This window comes from Bos indicus x Bos taurus, chromosome 12 (assembly GCF_003369695.1).
Source record: "Bos indicus x Bos taurus breed Angus x Brahman F1 hybrid chromosome 12, Bos_hybrid_MaternalHap_v2.0, whole genome shotgun sequence".
NCBI lineage: Eukaryota > Metazoa > Chordata > Mammalia > Artiodactyla > Bovidae > Bos > Bos indicus x Bos taurus.
Genome location: NC_040087.1, coordinates 67,618,120 through 67,638,763, shown reverse-complemented (window position 1 = coordinate 67,638,763; position 20,644 = coordinate 67,618,120). Strand labels below are relative to the sequence as shown.

The following is a 20,644-nucleotide window of genomic DNA, read 5'->3' as shown; positions in this document are numbered from 1 at the left end:
CTCCAAATAAAGATCACCTTCATCCTGGGAATTTAAAATTAGTTCTATTAAATCCACTGGAATAAATACTGCTGAAATCAAATATGACTTCCAGGTTTATGGACCCTCAGAGTTAATAGATAACTAAAATTCAAGGCTTCCTATTTTCTTCTGTCGCATTTATTATAGGAGCTTAAGTAATTCATCTGACTGGTCTGTGCCCTTGGGTCTGTGTGGGTTGGTGCCACAGTCAAACAACACTGCAGCATTGTTAAATATGTTCCATATTAAGTCAAGTCTAGGAAGATAAAATAGAAATAGGAGACCTAATCTCTATACTTAATGAGCTTAGACTTCAACAGGGAATAGATCATACTTTTTTTTTTTCAAGAATACTATTAAAAGAACACTAAATAAGTGAAAGTGATAAGGTGTCGACTTCATAAGCACCGAAGGGAAGGAGATAAGACAGCAAGAGAACCAAAACTTGTAGTGACTACACACTGTTCTTTAAAAAGCAGAAAATACACAAAGAAATTTTCATATAAAAAATAGGTGGAGAAGTACAGTTTCTTCCAACATGGAAAAGCCTTGGAGGCCCAATTTCCTGCTATCTTCCTGCAAAGTTTGTCTTTCATTTTCAAGTTGTTTGGATTCAATTAAACCACTAGGTAGGGAGGATACAGTATGAAGATCACGTATTACTATATATAATCATCTGAAGAATAATATTTGTCTATTTAATGAATATTAAAAAACCATTTGAAAGAATAATAAATGAAAAATTCTGAAACTGTAATGGGTGATTTTTTCCTACAATTTCTCTGAGTGTCATGAATCATGCAAGCTTATTAGCTAAATCTACCTCTGCATGTGAGATTAGGATTCTCCCCCTTTTTAATGGAATAAAGGGAATCACATGGAATTAATTGTTTAGACATGCTGTCTTTTCCTTTGGATTTGCTAAAAAGCCAAACACATAGAGCTCATGATGGTTGTGCTTCAACTAAGAATCATTAGAAGACTACCTAGTGATATAGGAATATTATTTATAATGCATTTATAATCTACACCTTACATTTTCTTCTGAATCTTGCCAAAGTTTGTGTTGGAATAATCTGCTTGTCTTGGTGTCCATACATTTTCTAACCAAGAGTTTGACATTTTGAATCACACTTAATAGGAACATCTAAGGATTTAGCCTCATTTTCACAGGCCTGTTCTTGCAGATAAACTAGAGATGCCAGTTCTAGCAACACAATAATAAAATGTTGGGTGGAAGCAGAAGCTAAGTGACCCTGATCCGAGTTAAGAGATCTATAAGTTGTGTTCATCTCTGCAATTTGAAAATGGCATGTTGAATTTACTATTTAAAACATTTAAAACTAGTAAAAATTTACCATCATTGAATTGGCAAGACATAAGATTGGTAATATCCACTAACATTGTTCTGCATTCGGAATGAATTCACAGTTTGGAAATCTTCAGTCCTGCATGTGCTTAAGTCAGTTCTCTCTTTAAAAAAATATTAATTACAGATATTGGGGATCACCCAAAAGTGAGAACATTATAAGAAAGACCCATGGACTCACTAACCAGTTTCAACCATGATAATTTTTTATGTCCATCTTGTTCCTTCTAAGTGTCCACCTCAGGGACTCCATCAGGACAGGGTATGCCATTTGAAATAAAGATTCACCTGCATAGTTTGCTTTTGAATCTTAAAAAAGCATACAAACATTTTTCTTATTCATTTATCATGTTATCTGCTTGGAAAAGGGAGGTCTTATATCGTCTCAGTGAATGAAGGAAGCCCAGTTTTTATTCCAATTCCACACCACTTGAGAAAGGTCAAAGGCGTCTTCATACAAAATTCCAGCTCAAGAGTTAGGACTTACACTGTTCCCCATTGCACATCACACCTCACAGGAGATAATGAAGTCTCCATCAACTTTATACACACCACACAACTGAACCAGTCTACACTGAGCTACTGCATTCCCAGGTCTGGGGACCAAAATGTTTCCACCCAACTCTAATTTACATCACCATTAAATATTTTTCTTGATTTTCATTAAAATAAGAAAACCTGTTTTCTCTATCCAGTGGCAGATGAATTTAACTGAAATAAAATTTCTCTTATAATTTAGTCATGCTTACTCAAAGGATTAGTGAGCCACTGTCAGGGAAGAGATACTTGTCTGCTCATTAACATTCATGACCAAGAACCCTTCTGGTAGGCTGGTCTCAGCCTCTGATAGAGAAATACTTAAAAGAACTGGCTTGTCTGTGAAACAGCTGCTCAGCAAAGCCACCATGCAAGGGAACTGGTGATAATAAGATGATAATATTACAACTACACTGGGAGCCTAATGTTTTCAGTTACTCTGAGGTATGTGGTAGTGGGATAAGAATTAGAAAATGATTGGGAGTCTATCACAAAGGACACGAAGCTACTGATCAGCAGTATTTTCTTAGTTTTGAAAGAGCTGTCCAAAGAGAAGAAAGAGAGACAGAGAGAGAAAGGAAGGAAGAAAGGAAGGAGGGAGGGAGATTCCACTTACACAAAGATCTGGCTTCTTCATGCTCTGCATTGAAAGAGTCTTCAACCATGCAAGGACCATTTATCCCAACACCCACAAGGAAGGCATTTGCGATTTATAAATCTGTTTACCAATTCCGGCAAAACCCAATCCCTGATTAGCTGATTCTTGTTTTTGGAAGGGCTGCCCTTTGGGAAAATTGTCAGATTACTTTCCAAAGCCAGAGAGACCATTTCTCTAATTTCTAAAACCCAATTCAGCACATTCTGACTTCCAGAGGAGCGTCATCCAGATGAAATTCATATCACTGATATGTATGTATTCAGTCATGTCCAATTCTTTGCGACCCCATGGACTATAGCCCACCAGGCTCCTCTGTCCATGGGATTTTCCAGTCTAGAATACTGGAGTGGGTTGCCACGCCCTCCTCTATAGGATCTTACCAACCCAGGGATCGAATCCACATCTCCTAGTTCTCCTGCATTGCAGGTAGACTCTTTACTGTTGAGCCAGCAAGGAAGCCCATATATTGCTGATATACTGGCCCAGCAATGTTCAGGGAGGCATTTGGGTAACTACATTATACGCTGATTAACATGATAACCCTCAGGAAGTTACAGTTAACGTGTTATTCTGGTCAATAATCAAGGGGGGTAGTAACATAAGAAATGGAAATATCACATCTGTGTATTCTTAAATAATATCAAGAAAGTGGTGTGTGTGTGTCCTAAGTGTTTGTTAATGTGCTAGGATATGGGAGGTAGTCTGTAACAGGTGTGTTTGACTAACTGCGCTTTATTTGGAAAATAATTATTGCTCTTGAATTACTAGAAAAATCTGCCTCCCTCCCCACCCTTGCCCACCTGCCAAAAATACATATATCACAAGTCAACATGAAAGGTAAAACATTATTTAAGGAACAGCAAGAAGAAGTCAGTCCAGGACTGTGGTAGGTTAGGTGTAGAAATATTTACTCCTCTCCTCACCTCCATCTTCTTCGGGGTTAAACACTTTCTGCCCATCAATGGTGGGAATGACCACAAGATCTGTTTTGGCCAACAGGAGCTGAGACAACAACCAGCCAACTCTAATTTAGGCTTTAAGGGGCATCATGCATCTACGTGTGTAATACAGTCTCCAGACTCCACCATGAGAAGAATGTAGATAGAGAGCTACTTCCAAAATACGTCTGGAACAGACCAGACCAAATCCACAGTTTAGAGGCAGCCTCGTTGAGCAAAGGCCTGAAACAGCCAAACTCCAGCTACCCAAAGACACATTCAAGGAAAAAGAGAAGCATCTTACTTATGCCCTGAAATGCTGTGGTTGTTTGTTACAAAACAACAGCAGACTGATACAGGAACAAAAATGTTTCTGCAGATTATTTACATCATGAATGTATGCCAAATGTCAATAAATTAACACTGTTGAGGGGACTCAATTGTAATTATGTTGGCATGTCCCAAGGACTTTGTGGACTATGCAAACAAGTTTGATGCCTATGCTTCCTCCTGCCACCCGCCTCCTGGCACCTCTTTAACCTTCACAACCTTAAGTCATTCTTTCAGGGTCCAGTGTGTTCCATCTTCTAAAAGTCTTCTCTTGTTTAGTTGCTCAGTTGTGTCTGACTCCTTTGCGACCACGTGGACTGCATCCCTCCAGGTTCCTCTGTCCATGGGATTTCCCAGGCAAGAAGACTGGAGTGGGTGGCCAGTTCCTACTCCAGGGGACCTTCGCAACTCAGGGATTAAACCCATGTCTCTGCATTGGCAGGCAGGTTCTTCACCACTGAGTCACCAGGGAAGCCCTATCATAGCAAGCACTATTCACTTATATTTTTGATTTTCTTCACTAGTGTCTCAATAAAATACATGACTCCTTCCAGTTTTCTCTGGACTTCCACTATATGGCAGAGTCAATTGTGGCTCCCTTAGAGTTAGCTTTATACGGATGTCTAGACCCCCAACAAGGTAAATTCTGTGATGGACTGACCATATTTTTGTCATTATTAGTCATCTTTGCATGTACTAGACCTAGACCCTTAGCTAGATGTCTCTATACAATAGGTTCTGAATAAATGTTTCCAAATTGAAATCTCACTCACACACACACACACACACACACACACACACAGCACCCATGTGATAGGAAATTTAGAAGACTCTGCTACCATAAGGAAAACTACTCAGGGATTTTTGCTTTTCAAATAAGTATATTCTGTGAGAAAATTAGGCCATATTTTAAAGATATCATTACATTATTGTCATCTCTACAGCATATAGATGAGAAATGATATTTAAAAAGAAAACACAAGCAGATTTGCAGCGTAAAAATATTATGGCGCCATGTATAAATTATTTCCGCATTCAGTCAAAATGAGAATTCTGAGGGTGTTACCATGGAATAAGTTCTTTTGGAGGATGGAAATTACTGCTCAACTTTTTTTTTTTTCTTTTGCTTTTGCTTTTAAAAATGTACTTGCTGCCAAGATCTCTGGACAAATGTATATCATAAAAATACATAAATAAAAACCAAGAAGCAAAGTAAAATAATAAGACCAAGAATACACTAAACAAAAAACCTCATATTGAGATTCAGATGAATAAATACCAGCTCAAATAAATATAAAGAAAAAACTGCCAAAGTAATATATCCCTTCAACTAAATTTTTCAGTTTCTGAATAATCCATATTCCATATATGACTCTGGAGAATAGGGTGCTTGTGCTTACATCAGGATAGAAGCTACCAGGGCTTCATGAGGTGAGGAGAATAAATAATATGCCTTCATTGATTCAATAACTTTTTTTTGCACAAAACACTCATGTCCCTTTAATTTAGGGACAATATTCAATTAAACACTGATGCTGCCCTTTCCAAAAATATGGCTAGATTCTTTAGCCACCAATATCACAATTTCCTTGTTGAAAGAAAATCAGTAATTTTTAGCCAGCGTCCACTGAAAACAAATAAAAGCTGGGTTAGAATTTCAGCCAAATATCGACTTGCTATCACATTACTATTTCTAAGTCTGATGTAAGTCAAGAGCATCAGGTTACAGTCTTGGTTTCATCATTCTTGGTGGAAACTTGGCAAGTCATTTACGCTCTCCAGGCTCCAAGTTCCTTGGGGGCTGGACTATATTTAGGTGAGTAATTTTATTTTCTTTCTTTAAGGATTTTTTTTTAATCTCTTCCCACATTTCTCTGTAAGATATTTCCACCTCTTTCCCACAATTACTGGGAGTAACTGACAGTGGGAGATAGAGGAAAAGATGCTGCTGATGGTGAAATCTCAGCACATTTGGACACTAGAAAACAAAAGAGAGATTATGGGGTGGTTGTGGCTAAGAGCAAGCACTCAGGAGGGCTAGCCTGGGACAGGACGCTGACTCTGCCACTGAGAGTCTATGTGTCTCTGCACTGGAGCTCACTGCTGGTAAACAGGCTAATGTCTGTAACGGGCGAGGAACGTGGCCAGATGTTGCCTATTATTACCATTCCTATTATCTGAGTATTTGGTTGCTCTCCATTTTCCTAGATCTTTACAAATTTGAAGCAAGACAGCCACTGGGATTTGGACACAGAGGCCAATCTGACAGGTCGGGCAGTTACTAAACACCAAAATGCTAGGAAAATGAGTGGGTACACAAAGATGTCACTCTGTTTATCTGTATTTTTATATGATCCATTTGTTTGTATATTTCTGGCTATCTGGGGTACTTGGCAAAAGTGAGAAAGCCCATAAGTCAGGAAATAGAGTTGTGATCATTCTTCCAGGTGTACCTGGCTGGACCTTCATCCATAATTTTAACCACTGGAGTGTATTAGAAAACCTAGGCTTGGCTACAGAGCAAACTGAGCGCATCCCTGTGTCTTTGAGAATCAGCAGTGGCCAGGTTCTGGCCAACAGGTGAGGGGTTTGCAGGGATATATAACGCCAAGCAGAGGTGGAGATTTGGCCAGAAAAGGAAGAACAAACAAACAAATAAAAACCATGCAAGACACTTGGAAGAGTACTAGTGCCAAGGATATAAACTTGAATATACATTCATCATATTTCAACTCTATGTTTAAAAAGGGGAAAAAAACCTACTCATCTATAAGGAAATTCACTGCTAAAGAGCGAAAATTTCTGCAATTGGTTTTATATACTTTTTCAATTCATTGCCTCACAGCTACCCTTTTTTTCTATTCACTGCTTCACAGCAATACATTTTCAGCTAATGGAGCTAGGGAGCAAAGCTGGGCCCTTTAAGGAAATTGGGGAAAATTCATATTCATTCAGGTTTAGCTTCCAACCAGGCAATGAATATTTATAATTTTATACAGTATCTACTAAATATTACCAAAGGTATTAATAGAAAATGGGAAAGAATATGACAATAAATGTAATGTTATGTTCTGTTAAATGTTTCTGAATTTCAAATTTTAAAAGTCACCTCTACCACAAAATGACAAGCTAAATGGAATAAAAACATTTCTAGCAAAATGACTAGACTGTAGACTAATGATTAACTATGATTGAATCTACCCGCTCTGAATAGAGTTTGGACTGAATCACATATATTAGGTGCAATTTAAATTGTTGCTGTACTTATTGAAAATAGGAAGGTAAATGGCCACCTTCTTATATGATACAGTCCTCTTTCATATAATAAAGAACACATAACCAACAAAGATGCCTAAAATCCAGATGAGAAATCAAGATCTCTGAGAAAGTGGGACCAGAGGCAGAGATGCAAAATGAACACTTTGGATCAAGAGACTCCAACAATCATGCAAAATGACTCAGAATAGGAAGCTACTAAAAATAAAGCCCCTCAAAGCACCATCAGGTTCATCCAGGAATATAAAAAAAAAGTGGTAAGGGAACAAATGGAAAACTGCCCTCATGAATGTACCAGCATTCCTGAAAGATGACTTGGCAGGATCGCTTTTGTGGGATAAAAAGATAAATCATACAATTGCATGGATGACCTTCATGAAATTGCTCAAAGTGCAGAAATTATAATGGTGACTAATTTTTATAATTTTTTAAGACAACTCTTCAGAAACTAAGCTCACCAGATCCCATTTATATTTTGGAAAAAAAAAAAGCTGAAAGCTTCCTTTCTCTCCCATCCCAGCCTAATGCAACTATAATGAAATGCACTGTAGTTAAAGAATTCATCACCCCCATGTCAGATCAAATCTTAGCAAAATCAATGTCCTGTCAAACCAACTGACATAAGACCCTTAAATACATTAGAACAATTTAGAACATACCCGTAAAGAGAGAGACAGAGAGAGAGAGAGAAAGCAAGAAAGAGAGAGTGGTTTTTTTAATAGGAGAAACACATCTGGGTTTAATAATTATAAATCCAAAGATATTGAAAGTCATTGATAGACGAATACAGGAAGTACCTGACTCAGTCTTGTTGAATAGCTTTACTCATTATAAAAAAAAAAAAAAATCAATACCCCAAAAATCTACCTTAAGTCTAATATTTTTATTTAAAGGAATATATATTATGTAACATGGGCTTCCCCAGTGGTTCAGTGGTAAAGAACCTGCCTGAGACACAGGTTTGATCCCTGGGTCAGGAAGTCTGCAGGAGGGCATGGCAACCTACTCCATTATTCTTGCCTAGAGAATCCCACGGACAGAACTGCCTGGCGGGCTATAGTCCATAGGGTGGCAAAGAGTGGGACACGACTAAAGTGACTGAGCTTGCACGCAAGCACAAGGTGAATACTGCCCTGGGATTATTCCTACTTAATTTTGGAGCACAACCTTATAAAAGCACTAAGAGCTGTTTTCTAAAGATACAGGTCAAAGTCAGAGCAGCAGGTCACCCTCCCCTGCTTTCTGTAACACAGAATAACGTGTCTCAATTTGCTTCAATTTGAAGTAATACTGTACATTATAGTTCCTCAAGAACAGAGCCCCTTCAGGGCTCCTAAAAGTCACTGGATTTATAATCTGTAAATCAAGGCCAACTCCCAAGTCCTCACTAGTTGTACTCAAGGGAACAATAGTCACAGCATCATATCTAAATAAAGAGTTACTTTTATATACATCCGCACATACAGTTGAACACAGAGTGAGAGAAAGAGGAAGAATGTGAAAACACTGAAATATACTTGCAACAGTACAAGTCCCTTTCATTTCCGCAGAAAATGTCACATAATCTTGATTTTAGAACCTGGAGGACTAATCTAAGAGACATTGGCACATCCAATTTAAAGCAGCCACCAAGAATATTTTATGTACTACAGAGAGAGAAAGAAAAAAAACAAGACAAACGTAGTAAGATTTTTCTGAACCAGCTTTGTTGTGCATTGATTGGAAAGGATGGAGGAAATGAATGGCTGTTCTGTTTCTGTCGGGCAATTTCCTAAGACCAAGGCACCCAAGAAAGGGTCGCTACAATTTGAAAGTCTGGTTTACAAGGAGCCATAGGAAGGGGCATTCATTTCATAGAGCACTGACAACACCTCACTACCCAAGAATATTATCTTTATCGTTCTCATTATTCATTCAGTTGAAAAAGTCAGATTGCTTTTGAAAATCTTTCTGAGGCTCCAATGGGAAAATCCAACACTGCATCCTAGTCGTACTTATTTTTGCTCATTGTGCTTTCTAATACAAAATGTTTATTTAACAAACAGAATATAGAAATGAAGTCAATTGCTTATAACCAGGAAATCAATGAAGGGTCAGAACCTTCTGTCAGACGATTTCAACTACAATATAAAATGCAGTTACTTACGTTACAGGAAATGTACATTCTAAAATAAAGGAGTCCACATCAACTGGCACTTAAAACAAGTCTGTCCTCTTAAAAAGTGACGTTCTATTTCAAATACTTTTAAATGACATTTAATGACTTCAAGGCAAATCCCTAGATGGAAACTGAAGACGAGCTATGGTGTGACAAAAGCTGACTTAGAATCACTCTAATAATGAAAATGTAAGCCAAAATCATTCCAAATAAATCTCACAGGCAAACTGCAAATGCCAAACAGCTCTTTGTTAACTCAGGTTTTTCCAAGCTGTCAAGAGTGCTCATGGCTTTCCTAAAAATAGACACAGGTATAAATGTTTAAGAAGGAAAGAAAAGCTTCCACTTAGAGAAAATGTTTTCCATATAGAATCAAGAATCTCGCCTCGAAAAGCACACCCAGCACAAGGAGAAGGAAAAGCTGCCACCTACCGTCAAACTTCTTGTGTCTGGACACGAACGTGGTGCGCACAAAGTGGCTGGTCTCCTCCACCAGGTTTTCAAACTCCAGTTTGCTCTGTTGACTGAGCTTGTCTTCCATTTCCGTGGTGCAGCACGTGTACTCTTGAGGACAGATTCTTAAGTGTTCTCCTGCAAGAAGGAAGGGAATGTCAGCACAGAATGATCAGGCCTTCAGGGTGTTTGTTTTTCTGGCATTTCCCTCAAATACTGGGGTCCCTGTTTCACCAGCCCCTCAGCCCTCTCCACGGACTTTTATCTGGGCCTTGGGGTGCCTACCATTCCAAATACTCCAGACTCAAGTTGAACCCAAACCCACTGTCTGATAGCCTCTGCCCTCCCCAATAAATTCATGTGTTGAATCCTAAGCCCCAGGGCGACGATGTTAGGAGATAGGGCCTTCAGGAAGTGTTTAGGTCATGAATGGGATTGGTACCCACACTCAAGACCTACAGATGAGTCCCCCAAGAGATCAAGCTTGCTCTTTCTGTCCCATGAGAACAGAGCCAAAAGATGGGGTCTTGAATCAAGGAGTAGACCCTTATCAGACACTGAATCCACCAGTGATGTGATCTTAAACTATCCAGCCTCTGGAAATACGAGAAGTAAATGTTTGCTATTTATCAGCCAGAAGGAAATGGCAACCCACTCCAGTACTCTTGCTGGGAAATCCGATGGACAGAGGAGCCTGGTAGGCTACAGTCCGTGGGATCGCAAAGAGTCAGACACGACTGAGCAACTTCACTTTCACTTCTCACATTCATGCATTGGAGAAGGAAATGGCAACCCACTCCAGTGTTCTTGCCTGGAGAATCCCAGGGACGGGGGAGCCTGGTGGGCTGCCGTCTATGGGGTCACACAGAGTCGGACACTACTGAAGCAACTTAGAAGCAACAGCAACAGTTTATGATATGTCGTAGCACCCAAAGTGATGAAGAGACCTGACATTTAGTTCCAGCCCCCATCACATAAGTAGAGGTACGTTAAAGACCTCAGAAGACCACAAGGTCCCTGCTTTTATTTGAAATGTACTGAGTAACAACAGGTGAAAAGAGATGCAACACAGTTATAAGTGTGCTTATCTTTAGAAACCTCGAGTGAGGCAAGAAACAGTCAGCCCACCACCATAGACTGTTAGACGGTGGGGGCAAGAAAAGATGGCAATCACTCACTGAGTTCTGTTTCTGCCCGTTCGACCGCCAGAATGCATCAGCCTTCCTCCCTGTGAAAGTAAGTGTGATTTTACTGGCAGGTCTCCTATGCCACGCGTTCCCTTGGTTGACATTCCTTGTCAGAGAGAAATGTCTCCTGCAAGGAGAAAGGCGCCAATGGGTTTAATTAATGCTTATGTCGTAGGGAAATGTAAAGTAAGAGCTAATGAAAGTCTTGGGTTTAATTTGATAGATTTATCTCTGGATATACTGGGCCGCTTCTTTTGACAATATTGCTTTCTTCAGTGCTATTCACAAGTGGAAGCCAAACCCTTGCTTGCTTCATGAAATTAAAATGGTCTGTTATTGCATAAAATGTGAATTTCCAATTGATTCAGCTCTGTTAGTGTCAAAAATGTTTAAGAGAGCCAGTGGAGGGAAGAAGGAAAATCCACCCAACATTTTGCTAAATAAAACCAACAAATTGCCCCTGTGATTAAAATCACGATAGGGCATGGAGAAACCAAATGAACAGAGTACTTGATGTGGTGATTAAAATTCATTTATAATGTTTAACAGTACTTATATAAAATTATGCCCCGTGTGAAGTATAGGGTGCCTGTCTCATGGTTCTTCATGAAGTTGGATGCTTTCATGCCTACTTAAAACAACCCCAGAATAAAAAAAGGATCACAGGTCTGCATTAAAGTTAGAACTTATATAATTCCTGAAAGGGAAGGAGACCATAAAATGTTATGAATATCTTTTTTAAAAAGGAAGGAACATGCAGTGTACTTGAGAATGATAAACATCAAATTCAAGATCACAGTTTCCTCCCAGGAGGAATTAGGATTTGAGAGCAATGCCCAAATACTTTTATCTGTAATCTTTTATTTCATAAGTTGCTAGATATTTACATGGTGTTTATTATATTACTATCATTACTTTTCTGCACATTTCAAATATCTTCTAATAAAAGCTTCACAGTATGTTATGAAAAAGTTATACCAGATAGGAAGGCAGGGGGTACATATGCATAAAGACAAAACAAACTGCTCTGCACATTCAGAATCCAGCCTGGCACTCACAGCCAGCTCACCATAGTCTATTACATGTAAACAAGGTCACAGAACACCCATCTCAGACCAGATCATTCTGACACCATGATGACATGAGACAAAGGAAGACCACATAAACATTTTGTCTAAACACACAAAAACAAGGTGATTGTGCCATCCAAAAGTACCAAAAATCTCCTCTCACTGCAAGATGAGCACCCGTACGTTTACATTTATCCTTTTATTGATTGATCTTCACCATAGTCACCCCCCTTGCTGGTCACGTTGGTTAAGATACTTTACTATGGAATTACCTCTACTTTCTGAGAGCATCCGACCTAGGGTGAAGTGCTGCTTCTTGGAGCACTTCCCCCACATCATCCACCAAAATCCAAATCCTATAAAAGAATCTGTTAAAGTCCCTCTTGGGCTTTCCAGGTGGCACTAATGGTAAAGAACCCGCTTGCCAATGCAGAGACACAAGAGGCGTGGGTTTGATCCCTGGGTCGGGAAGAACACCTGGAGGAGGGCATGGAACCCACTCTAGTATTCCTGCCTGGAGAATTTCACAGACAGAGCAGCCTGGGGGCTACAGTTCATAGGGTCTCAAAGAGTCAAGTATAACTGAGGCGACTAGGCAGACATGCCTACAAGGTCCCTCTAACTAAAAAATCCTGAGGTTCTCTATGGTGTATTCTTGCTTGCTGCATTGAGTGATAACTCATTCGACACAGGTGTGTTCCTGATGGGCTCTGATTTGAAGGGGCAAACCATTCCAAAAGGGGGTGGGATAGAATATGAAAATTTTGAAATTTTTCCCCTAGTGCTTCTGATACTCATATCCCACTAAGAAGCATAATTCTAGAGTTGAAGAGACTGGGAAGGAATAAGTGTGGCAAATGGTCCACAAATCACTAATTTTCTTTTTTAAAATATCAAAACTAACTGATAAGAACAACACTGTTTCCAGATCAAATAGATATTTAAGATTAACAACTTTGCAGAATGTTCATTTCTCTAACCTGTTATAAAACACTGAAAAAAAAACTCTATTCCATTTCTACTCTAATCTGCACAATTGAAACATGCATTTCTCAGGATTTAGTAGTACATTGGGACTGCGTTCTATTTCTGAATCATTACAAGTGAGTTTACAACAAAAGGCATGGGACTTCTGGTGAAAAACTGACCAAAAGAAAATAAACATTTCGTGACCTGAGGGTAATAGTTGTATTGGGGATATTTGTGAAAGAAACGTTATGGATCTACATTCATGAAATTAAAATGGATTGGTGGTCTTCTGATTTCTAATCGCAACAAGAAAATCAGTATTTTATCTCAGGTGATAAATAAAAAGAGAAAGGTGCTTCTTAGCGGGGTCAATTTAAACCAAACCTATTCTGTGTGTGTGTATAGGGCCATGAAGATATATGTAGGAAGTTGACTTACTAATGCAAAGCAGGGTGAGATTTTTTTTAAATCTTAGTGTCCTTAAGAAGGTAACTGATGTCTCCTCCTTTGTTCCTGGCAGGAAAAAAAAAAAAACTAAAGAGATGGAAAGACAGAGATATATAAATTAGAAAAAGTGAAGATATGGGGAAATCACCAGAATCTTGAAGAATCATGCTACAGGAAGAGTGAATCTTTTATGCAAAGTGCCTGTTAGAGAACCTAGGAAGAGACCACGATGATGTCCCCAAACAAACAGAACCAGAAGTCATGAAACATGCAGTCCATTGAGACTAAGCCTTGCTTCCTTCCTAACACAGCACTGGAGAAGAAGGTTGTGGAGGAATTAAATTCTTAATAGCTCCTCTCTCCCCCTCATCTGAGGCCACTGATCACTGTGAAAACAACTGATGACTTTGAATGGCCAAGAAGACTTAGGACAATTGGCTAATTTTGTTTTGAGTTTTGACCCTACAACAGGGTCAAACATAGCCCCTGGGCCATATCCAGCCTGCCATCTGTATTGATAAGACCTGTAAGAAAAATTATTTTTTAAAAAATTTAAAAAATGTTATGTGCTATGTGATACTTTATGAAACCCCAATTTAACTGTCCATAAATAAAGTTTTATTGGATAACAGTCCCACCCACTCATTCATACCTTGTTTATGGCTGCTGTAGTGTTAGAAGAGCAGAGGAGTTATGAGAGAGACCATAGGTCTGTAACACCTGAAGCAATGACTTTCTGAAATCAGACATGACAGCTACTTGGCTGGATAAAGAATTACTTCTCACAATTTCTCCAAAGAGCAAGAATATGAAATTTTTCTCAGCCTACATACTTCCTGACACTTACAGTATTTTTTATTAATAAGATTAACAGGGTTTCTTCCCAAGTTGTAATTTATGAGGGTGAAAAAATCTGTTGTCCTTTTAGAGTTTTCCACCCACCTTACTTTCTCAGATCCCCTTAGGTTCTCTACATGTTACCTATTCCATAACTAGATACAATATTTAGCTCAACTGGAGCACCACCAGGCACCTCCAAGATCACTAATAATAAAGATACTAAATAGATGGTTCCAGAAGGTCAGGATAAGAGACAATAATGGCAGAAAATGTAAGGTTGAAACTTTGATGAGTGTGCCTTGACATATCAAACACGTATTGAAAATCTCCTCTGTGCAAATCATGATGATAGGTTCACATCCAGGAAGATTAGACGCAAGGTCAGACAATCAGTTTACACATGTGCTTGTTTTCTTAGGGCCTCTGAAGTTCATGCTAGTGAATTCCCAAGTCCCTGAATTTTTACAGAAATAGTCATTAGCTCTAAAATAAATATTGGTATTACTCAGCCATAGAAAAGAATGAAGTAAAAAAAAACATAGAAAAGAATGAAGTAATGATATCTGCAGTGGAAAGGATGGACCTAGAATTGTCATATTGAGTGAAGTCAGAGAAAGACAAGTATCACATGATATTACTTATATGTGGAATCTTAAAAAAAAAAAAAAAAAGGTACAAATGAACTTATCTATAAAACCGAAAAAGAGTTACAGATATAGAAGACCAATGGTTACCAAGGGCTAAGAGGTGAGGTAGAGATAAACTGGAAGGTTGAGGCTGCTATATACACACTACTATATATAAAATAGATGACTAATAAGGACCTATAGTGTAAGACAGAGAATTCCACTCAATACTCTTTAATGACCTATATTGGAAGAGAATCTAAAAAGAGCAGATATATGTATATGCATGACTGATTCACTTTGCTCATTTCACACCTGGAACGGACACACCATTGTAAACCAACTATACTCCAATAAAAATTAAAACACACACACACCCAAAGAAGAAATTTAAGCTGGAATTTTATTATAACCAAAATAAATAAGGGGAATGGTAAATGTGAAAGAAGGGAGTTCCACTGGAAGACAGAGGATGAGCAAAGGCTCTGGGACATAAACGCACACCATAAATTGTCATCTGTTTTCCAAGACAGAAGAGATGGGGCTGTTCCTCCCTCTACACACTCCTTTCAACTACGTGTCACCCTTTCTTTACAAAGTCTTTCCATGAATGCCAGCCCAGGAGTTCGTTTTCACTCCAAGATGCTGGATGACAGCAGAAATGTGACGCTTGCCAGATGGAGCTCCCTCCAGGGAGGGCCCAGCGTCTGAAAGCCTCCAGGAATAGACCTGGTGAGTGGCACGGTGGGAAAGAGCAGGAGACAGGAGGACCTCATTAACCACAGACGCCGGCCTCTGTGGGTCAGTGACCAGAGACTCACTGCCCTCGGAGGTGACACATGGGGACCGCAGGATGCCCACCCCAAATAAACAAACAACAAAAATGCAATGACTGAATGAGTCACATTTCACAGCCTACAGACAGGCAAACACTTGGTTTTACAGAGCTTGGGAGTATGGAGGGAAATTACTACCCTGACACTTCCTAGAAGGCAAGTAGGAGGCAGGGAGGCTCACGAGGGAGGGACTATATATATATAGTTATGACTGGTTCACATAGTTGTATGGCAGAAACCAACACAACATTGTAGAGCAATTATTTTACAATTAAAAAAAAAAAACAGAATAAAAGCAAGCTGAAGATTATTTTAAGAAAGAAAGTAGGTAGGAAATCAAAAAAACTCAAAAATACAAAGAAGATGGCAAGAGCTCACAATGCAAAGCACGTCAACGTCTGAATCTATAAATTCCATTTGATTAGAGTGCGATATTTGTCTTAGACTTGGCCCTCTTCAGAGCATGTGTTCTATGCCAAAGTTCTCTCATCCTTGAACTATTAGAATCCCCACAGTCAATTAGCTATGTCTGGTACCCAGATAGAGTCTCCTCATCATTTGATATGTCACCTCAAATAACCATTCATTTTATTCATCTGGTGCCTGGTAAGTTGACTGGAGCAAAGAATCGAAGGAAACAGGTTTAGGAAAGTTAAGAGTAAGTGAACTTTTAGCTGAATTTCTGATAGCTAAGAAAATTTAAATTGGAGTTAATAGTCCTGGACTGTTTTTAGTATTATAAAGTTCCTCTATGAGCTAATCAGAAGTGGCAGAATTTAGAAAAGTAGTATTTTTCAAATCTATGTTCCAGTTCATTTCTTTAAATTCAAATTCCCCAGACCTCCAAATAAGCACTTCTTAAACATTTTTCAGTGTGAAAGGTTATTATAAATGATCCTTTCATGTCTTGCGGGCTGCTTTTCTTTCACAAAGTTATTCGGTGCCATAATCAGAAATTTTAAACTTTCACACAACATGTGAGAAATTCATGTTCTACTTCAGTGGATCTTATCACTCAAAGAAGCTACAATCATGTCCTCCTTCATGTTTTTGACTTCCTGATAAAGACTTTGACTACCAGTTCCCTTCGTTATAAAATTTTCACTCTGCATGCTGTAAAAATAATTCTTTGAGTGGTACCCATGAGTTGTTTAAATCTGTTCCAAGAATTGCATAAATAGGATTTCAAACATAATGCTCTTAAGTTGTAAAGATCCCACCCTCATGGATCTTGTGCCAATGTTTCTGGCCTTTATCGTTTCCTTGCATTAGTTATTTCAGAAAAGCTGATGATCTGGGGCTGAAGTGAGGGCAAAGAATAAAAATGTGGTCAAAATTAGCCAAGAGTAAGGAGTTTGGGGGACAGAGAGCGGGCAGTGCTTGAATCAGGATGGTCTCAGAGAGTACGCAGTAGCTGGAGTAGGAAAAGCTATCTTTGCTTTTTCTCACATCTTACCTTGACTTGATATATAATAAAAATTATTAACCTTGTCAATAGTTTGATCTTTTCATACTGTTCATGGGCATATATATTGTCACCCTGCTTATTTAACTTATATGCACAGTACTTCATGCGAAATGCTAAGCTGGATAAAACACAAGCTGGAATCAAGATTGCTGGGAGAAATATCAGTAACCTCACATATGCAGATGACACCATCCTTATGGCAGAAAGCAAAGAGAAACTAAAGAGCCTCTTGATGAAGGTGAAAGAGGAGAGTGAAAAAGTTGGCTTAACACTCAACATTCATGAAACAAAGATCATGGCATCCAATCCCATCACTTCATGGCAAATAGATGGGGAAACAATGGAAACAGAGACAGACTTTTTTCTTGGGCTCCAAAATCATTGCATATGGTGATTGCAGCCATGAAATTAAAAGACACTTGCTTCTTGGAAGAAAAGCTATGACCAAACTAGACAGCATATTAAAAAGCAGAGACATTACTTTGCCAACAAAGGTCCATCTAGTCAAGGCTATGGTTTTCCCAGTAATCATGTAGGGATGTGAGAGTTGGACTACAAAGAAAGCTGAGTGCTGAACAATTGATGCTCTGAATTGTGGTGTTGGAGAAGACTCTTGAGAGTCCCTTGGACTGCAAGGAAATCAAACCAGTCAACCCTAAAGGAAATCAGTCCTGAATATTCATTGGAAGGACTGATGCTGAAACTGAAACTCCAATCCTTTGGCCACCTGATGCGAAGAACTGACTCAATGGGAAAGACCTTGATGCTTGGAAAATTGAAAGGAGGAGAAGGGTATGACAGAGGATGAGATGGTTGGATAACATCATCGACTCTATGAACACTGAGTCTGAGCAAGCTGAGGAGATGGTTAAGGACAGGGAAGCCTGGAGTGCTGTAGTCCACGGGTCACAAAGAGTCAGACATGACTGAGCAACTAAACTGAACTGAATAGATGGATGAGATTTAAATAGAAGGGGTTTCTCTTTATCTTAAAATGATTACATCTTTTTAAATTCATACATGTAAGACTTTGAAACATTTAATGAAAGCACTGTCCTAATACAAATGATTGTCAATATTTGTAAGTGAAGATAGACAAAGGTGTATACACACACACAAGAATACATAGCATAACCTTTTCCAGTATTTAAAGAGAGCAAAGAATAGAAAGATTTCAGAAAATAACTGAATTGCTGGCAAGTTTTCATCTTCTGCATAGGCAACAGCTCAACAAAATTGTGGTTAAATTTCACAGGGACAACAGCAAATCTGAATGACGAGGTAATTCCATGATTCAAAATACAGCACAAAACACCCACTCAACTTCCTACAACATTTCAACAAAAAGTTAATGAGAAGCAAATATAAAATATAATCTCAAAGCTAATGGATGAATCAGAGTTTCATAGTTAATGATCCTAAACCCATAGGTGGAAGGGTACTTAATAACAGTGAGTGTTTTTGGCATCTAGGTCACAGTAAAAGGTAAGAGGTGAATTATCGTGCTGTGTCTTGAGTCTTTTGAGCCTCTTCTAATCATATCCCTGTATTTTGTTGTTGAAGGATTAATAGAATCAGAAAAACATTAGAGTGAGAAATGATCAAAAGGCAGTACCCCCCTGAGAGGGGTACCAAAATTGAGTTGGGGAAAGATGGACAGTGGAAAATTAATGAGCATGCTATCCCAAGAGATGCACCTTCTGCTACACAGCCAGTCTGATCAACTCAGCAATCTTCCAAGGGGACCTTTCCTTTCTCACTCCTCTGTGTATTACACTCACCAGGTTGTAGTCTCAATATAAAATATTAGTACAGAAAGTAGTCACACTGATAATAAAATCTCAACATCCAAAAGTTAATTTTTTAGTCTCTAGATTGTTCTCTAAGAAGGAAATCCAGTAAAGAAATCTTGATCTAATTATTTCTGCACTTCAAAATCAAACTGAAAGTTATCTAAGTATGGAAAACTTCAGTTATAATCTGTAAGTGTCTGAGAACAAGATAAGCAAAAAGCCAAATCAAGGTTTTGGACTCCTCATGCCTTCATGTCCACTCTTTGATGTACACTTATCTTTTTTCTTACATTTTCTATGTATTGGATTTTCATATGGCTACTCAGTTCTTTAGGATATAAATGCATTTTAATTATTTGAATTTTAACAAGAAGTAAAATAGTATTTCTTCTAGTCTAGGAGTGTCACAGAAAATTACAGTTTTGTGTCAATGTGGCTAGGCTATGGTACCCAGTAATTTAACGAAACATTAATCTAGGTGTTGCTGTAAAGGTATTTTGTAGATGTGGTTAAGATGTGTGATTTTAAGTAGAGGAGATTACTCTCCATACTGTGGGTGGGCCTCATCCAATCGATTGAAAGCCCTCATGGGCAAAAATTGAGGTTTCCTTGAGAAGAAGAAATTCTGCCTTAAGACTGAAGCATCAACTCTGAGTTTTCAGTCTGCCTGCCTACCCTACAGATTTCAGAACTGCCGGCTCCACAGTCACATCACTCTCCCTGTGTATATGCAAAAATACATATACATGTAGGTGATACACAATGTTGAGAATCATTGCTTATTCTTTTTTTCCCTTCTCAGTGCCCATCAATCCCAGTATCAGAGATACACAGGGCCAGTGTTTTTTGATAACTGTTTAACAAGCAACTCTAGGTTTCGACGGGGAGTTCTAATTTACAGTTTGGCAATGACCATGGTATAAATACTCTCACCACAAGCAATTTCTAGTTATCAAAATGATGCCCCTGAATTTCCAGTTGGGAATAGACACCATCACATAACACTTCTTCCTTACAGATACAAAGATATCAAGAATGTAACTAATAATGAAATGATTAGAAAGTGATATAATTAATTTAATTGTAAATTTATACAATGTGATTTGTTTTTCACAGCGTTCAGTATTTTTTATACCTACATTTGAAATAGCTCTACATAAAATGAGTTAAATACCAAGTAACAAAGTTAAAAATAAAAATGAAAACTCCTTTTTATACAAGTAACTAAATTAACTGATACAGGACAAGCAACTCAGTACTTTGGTATAGCAGCCCAAACTGACTAAGAAGGGAGCATGTGAGCTTGGAGTCTCCAAGAGCCATGTGGAGGCTCTATGAAGAGGAAACAGCAGATTCCTGATGCCGTTTGATCTCTTGTACCAAGCTGTGTTTGAAAACCCAAATTCTCCCACATTAGTCAATCATATAACAATGTGGTTTTTAAATAATGACTGCACTTAACAACAGGTTCACAAAATTCCTGTAAAATTAAGTGCACTCGCATTGGCTGGAATGTGCCACTTCTGGGTGCACCACGGCCTGAAGCTCAAGTACTGTGTGTTGTTGCCTGGCTTCTTCTTTCAATTACTTGAGCTTCCCTGGTGGCTCAGACAGTAAAGAATCCACCTGCAATGTAGGAGACCTGGGTTCCATCCTTGGGTCGGGAAG

The 20,644-nt window shown here is 38.6% G+C and overlaps 1 protein-coding gene across 2 annotated transcripts in view; it reads right to left on the bottom strand.

The window, feature by feature from the left end:
• GPC6 (glypican 6) overlaps window positions 1–20,644 on the bottom strand; it is a 1,232,535-nt gene that overhangs the window by 914,039 nt on the left and 297,852 nt on the right. For both annotated transcript variants that reach the window (XM_027557801.1, XM_027557800.1), the window contains exon 2: window positions 9,720–9,878. In XM_027557801.1, coding sequence (XP_027413602.1) covers window positions 9,720–9,878 — 159 coding nt within the window. The remainder of the gene's footprint in view (window positions 1–9,719; window positions 9,879–20,644) is intronic.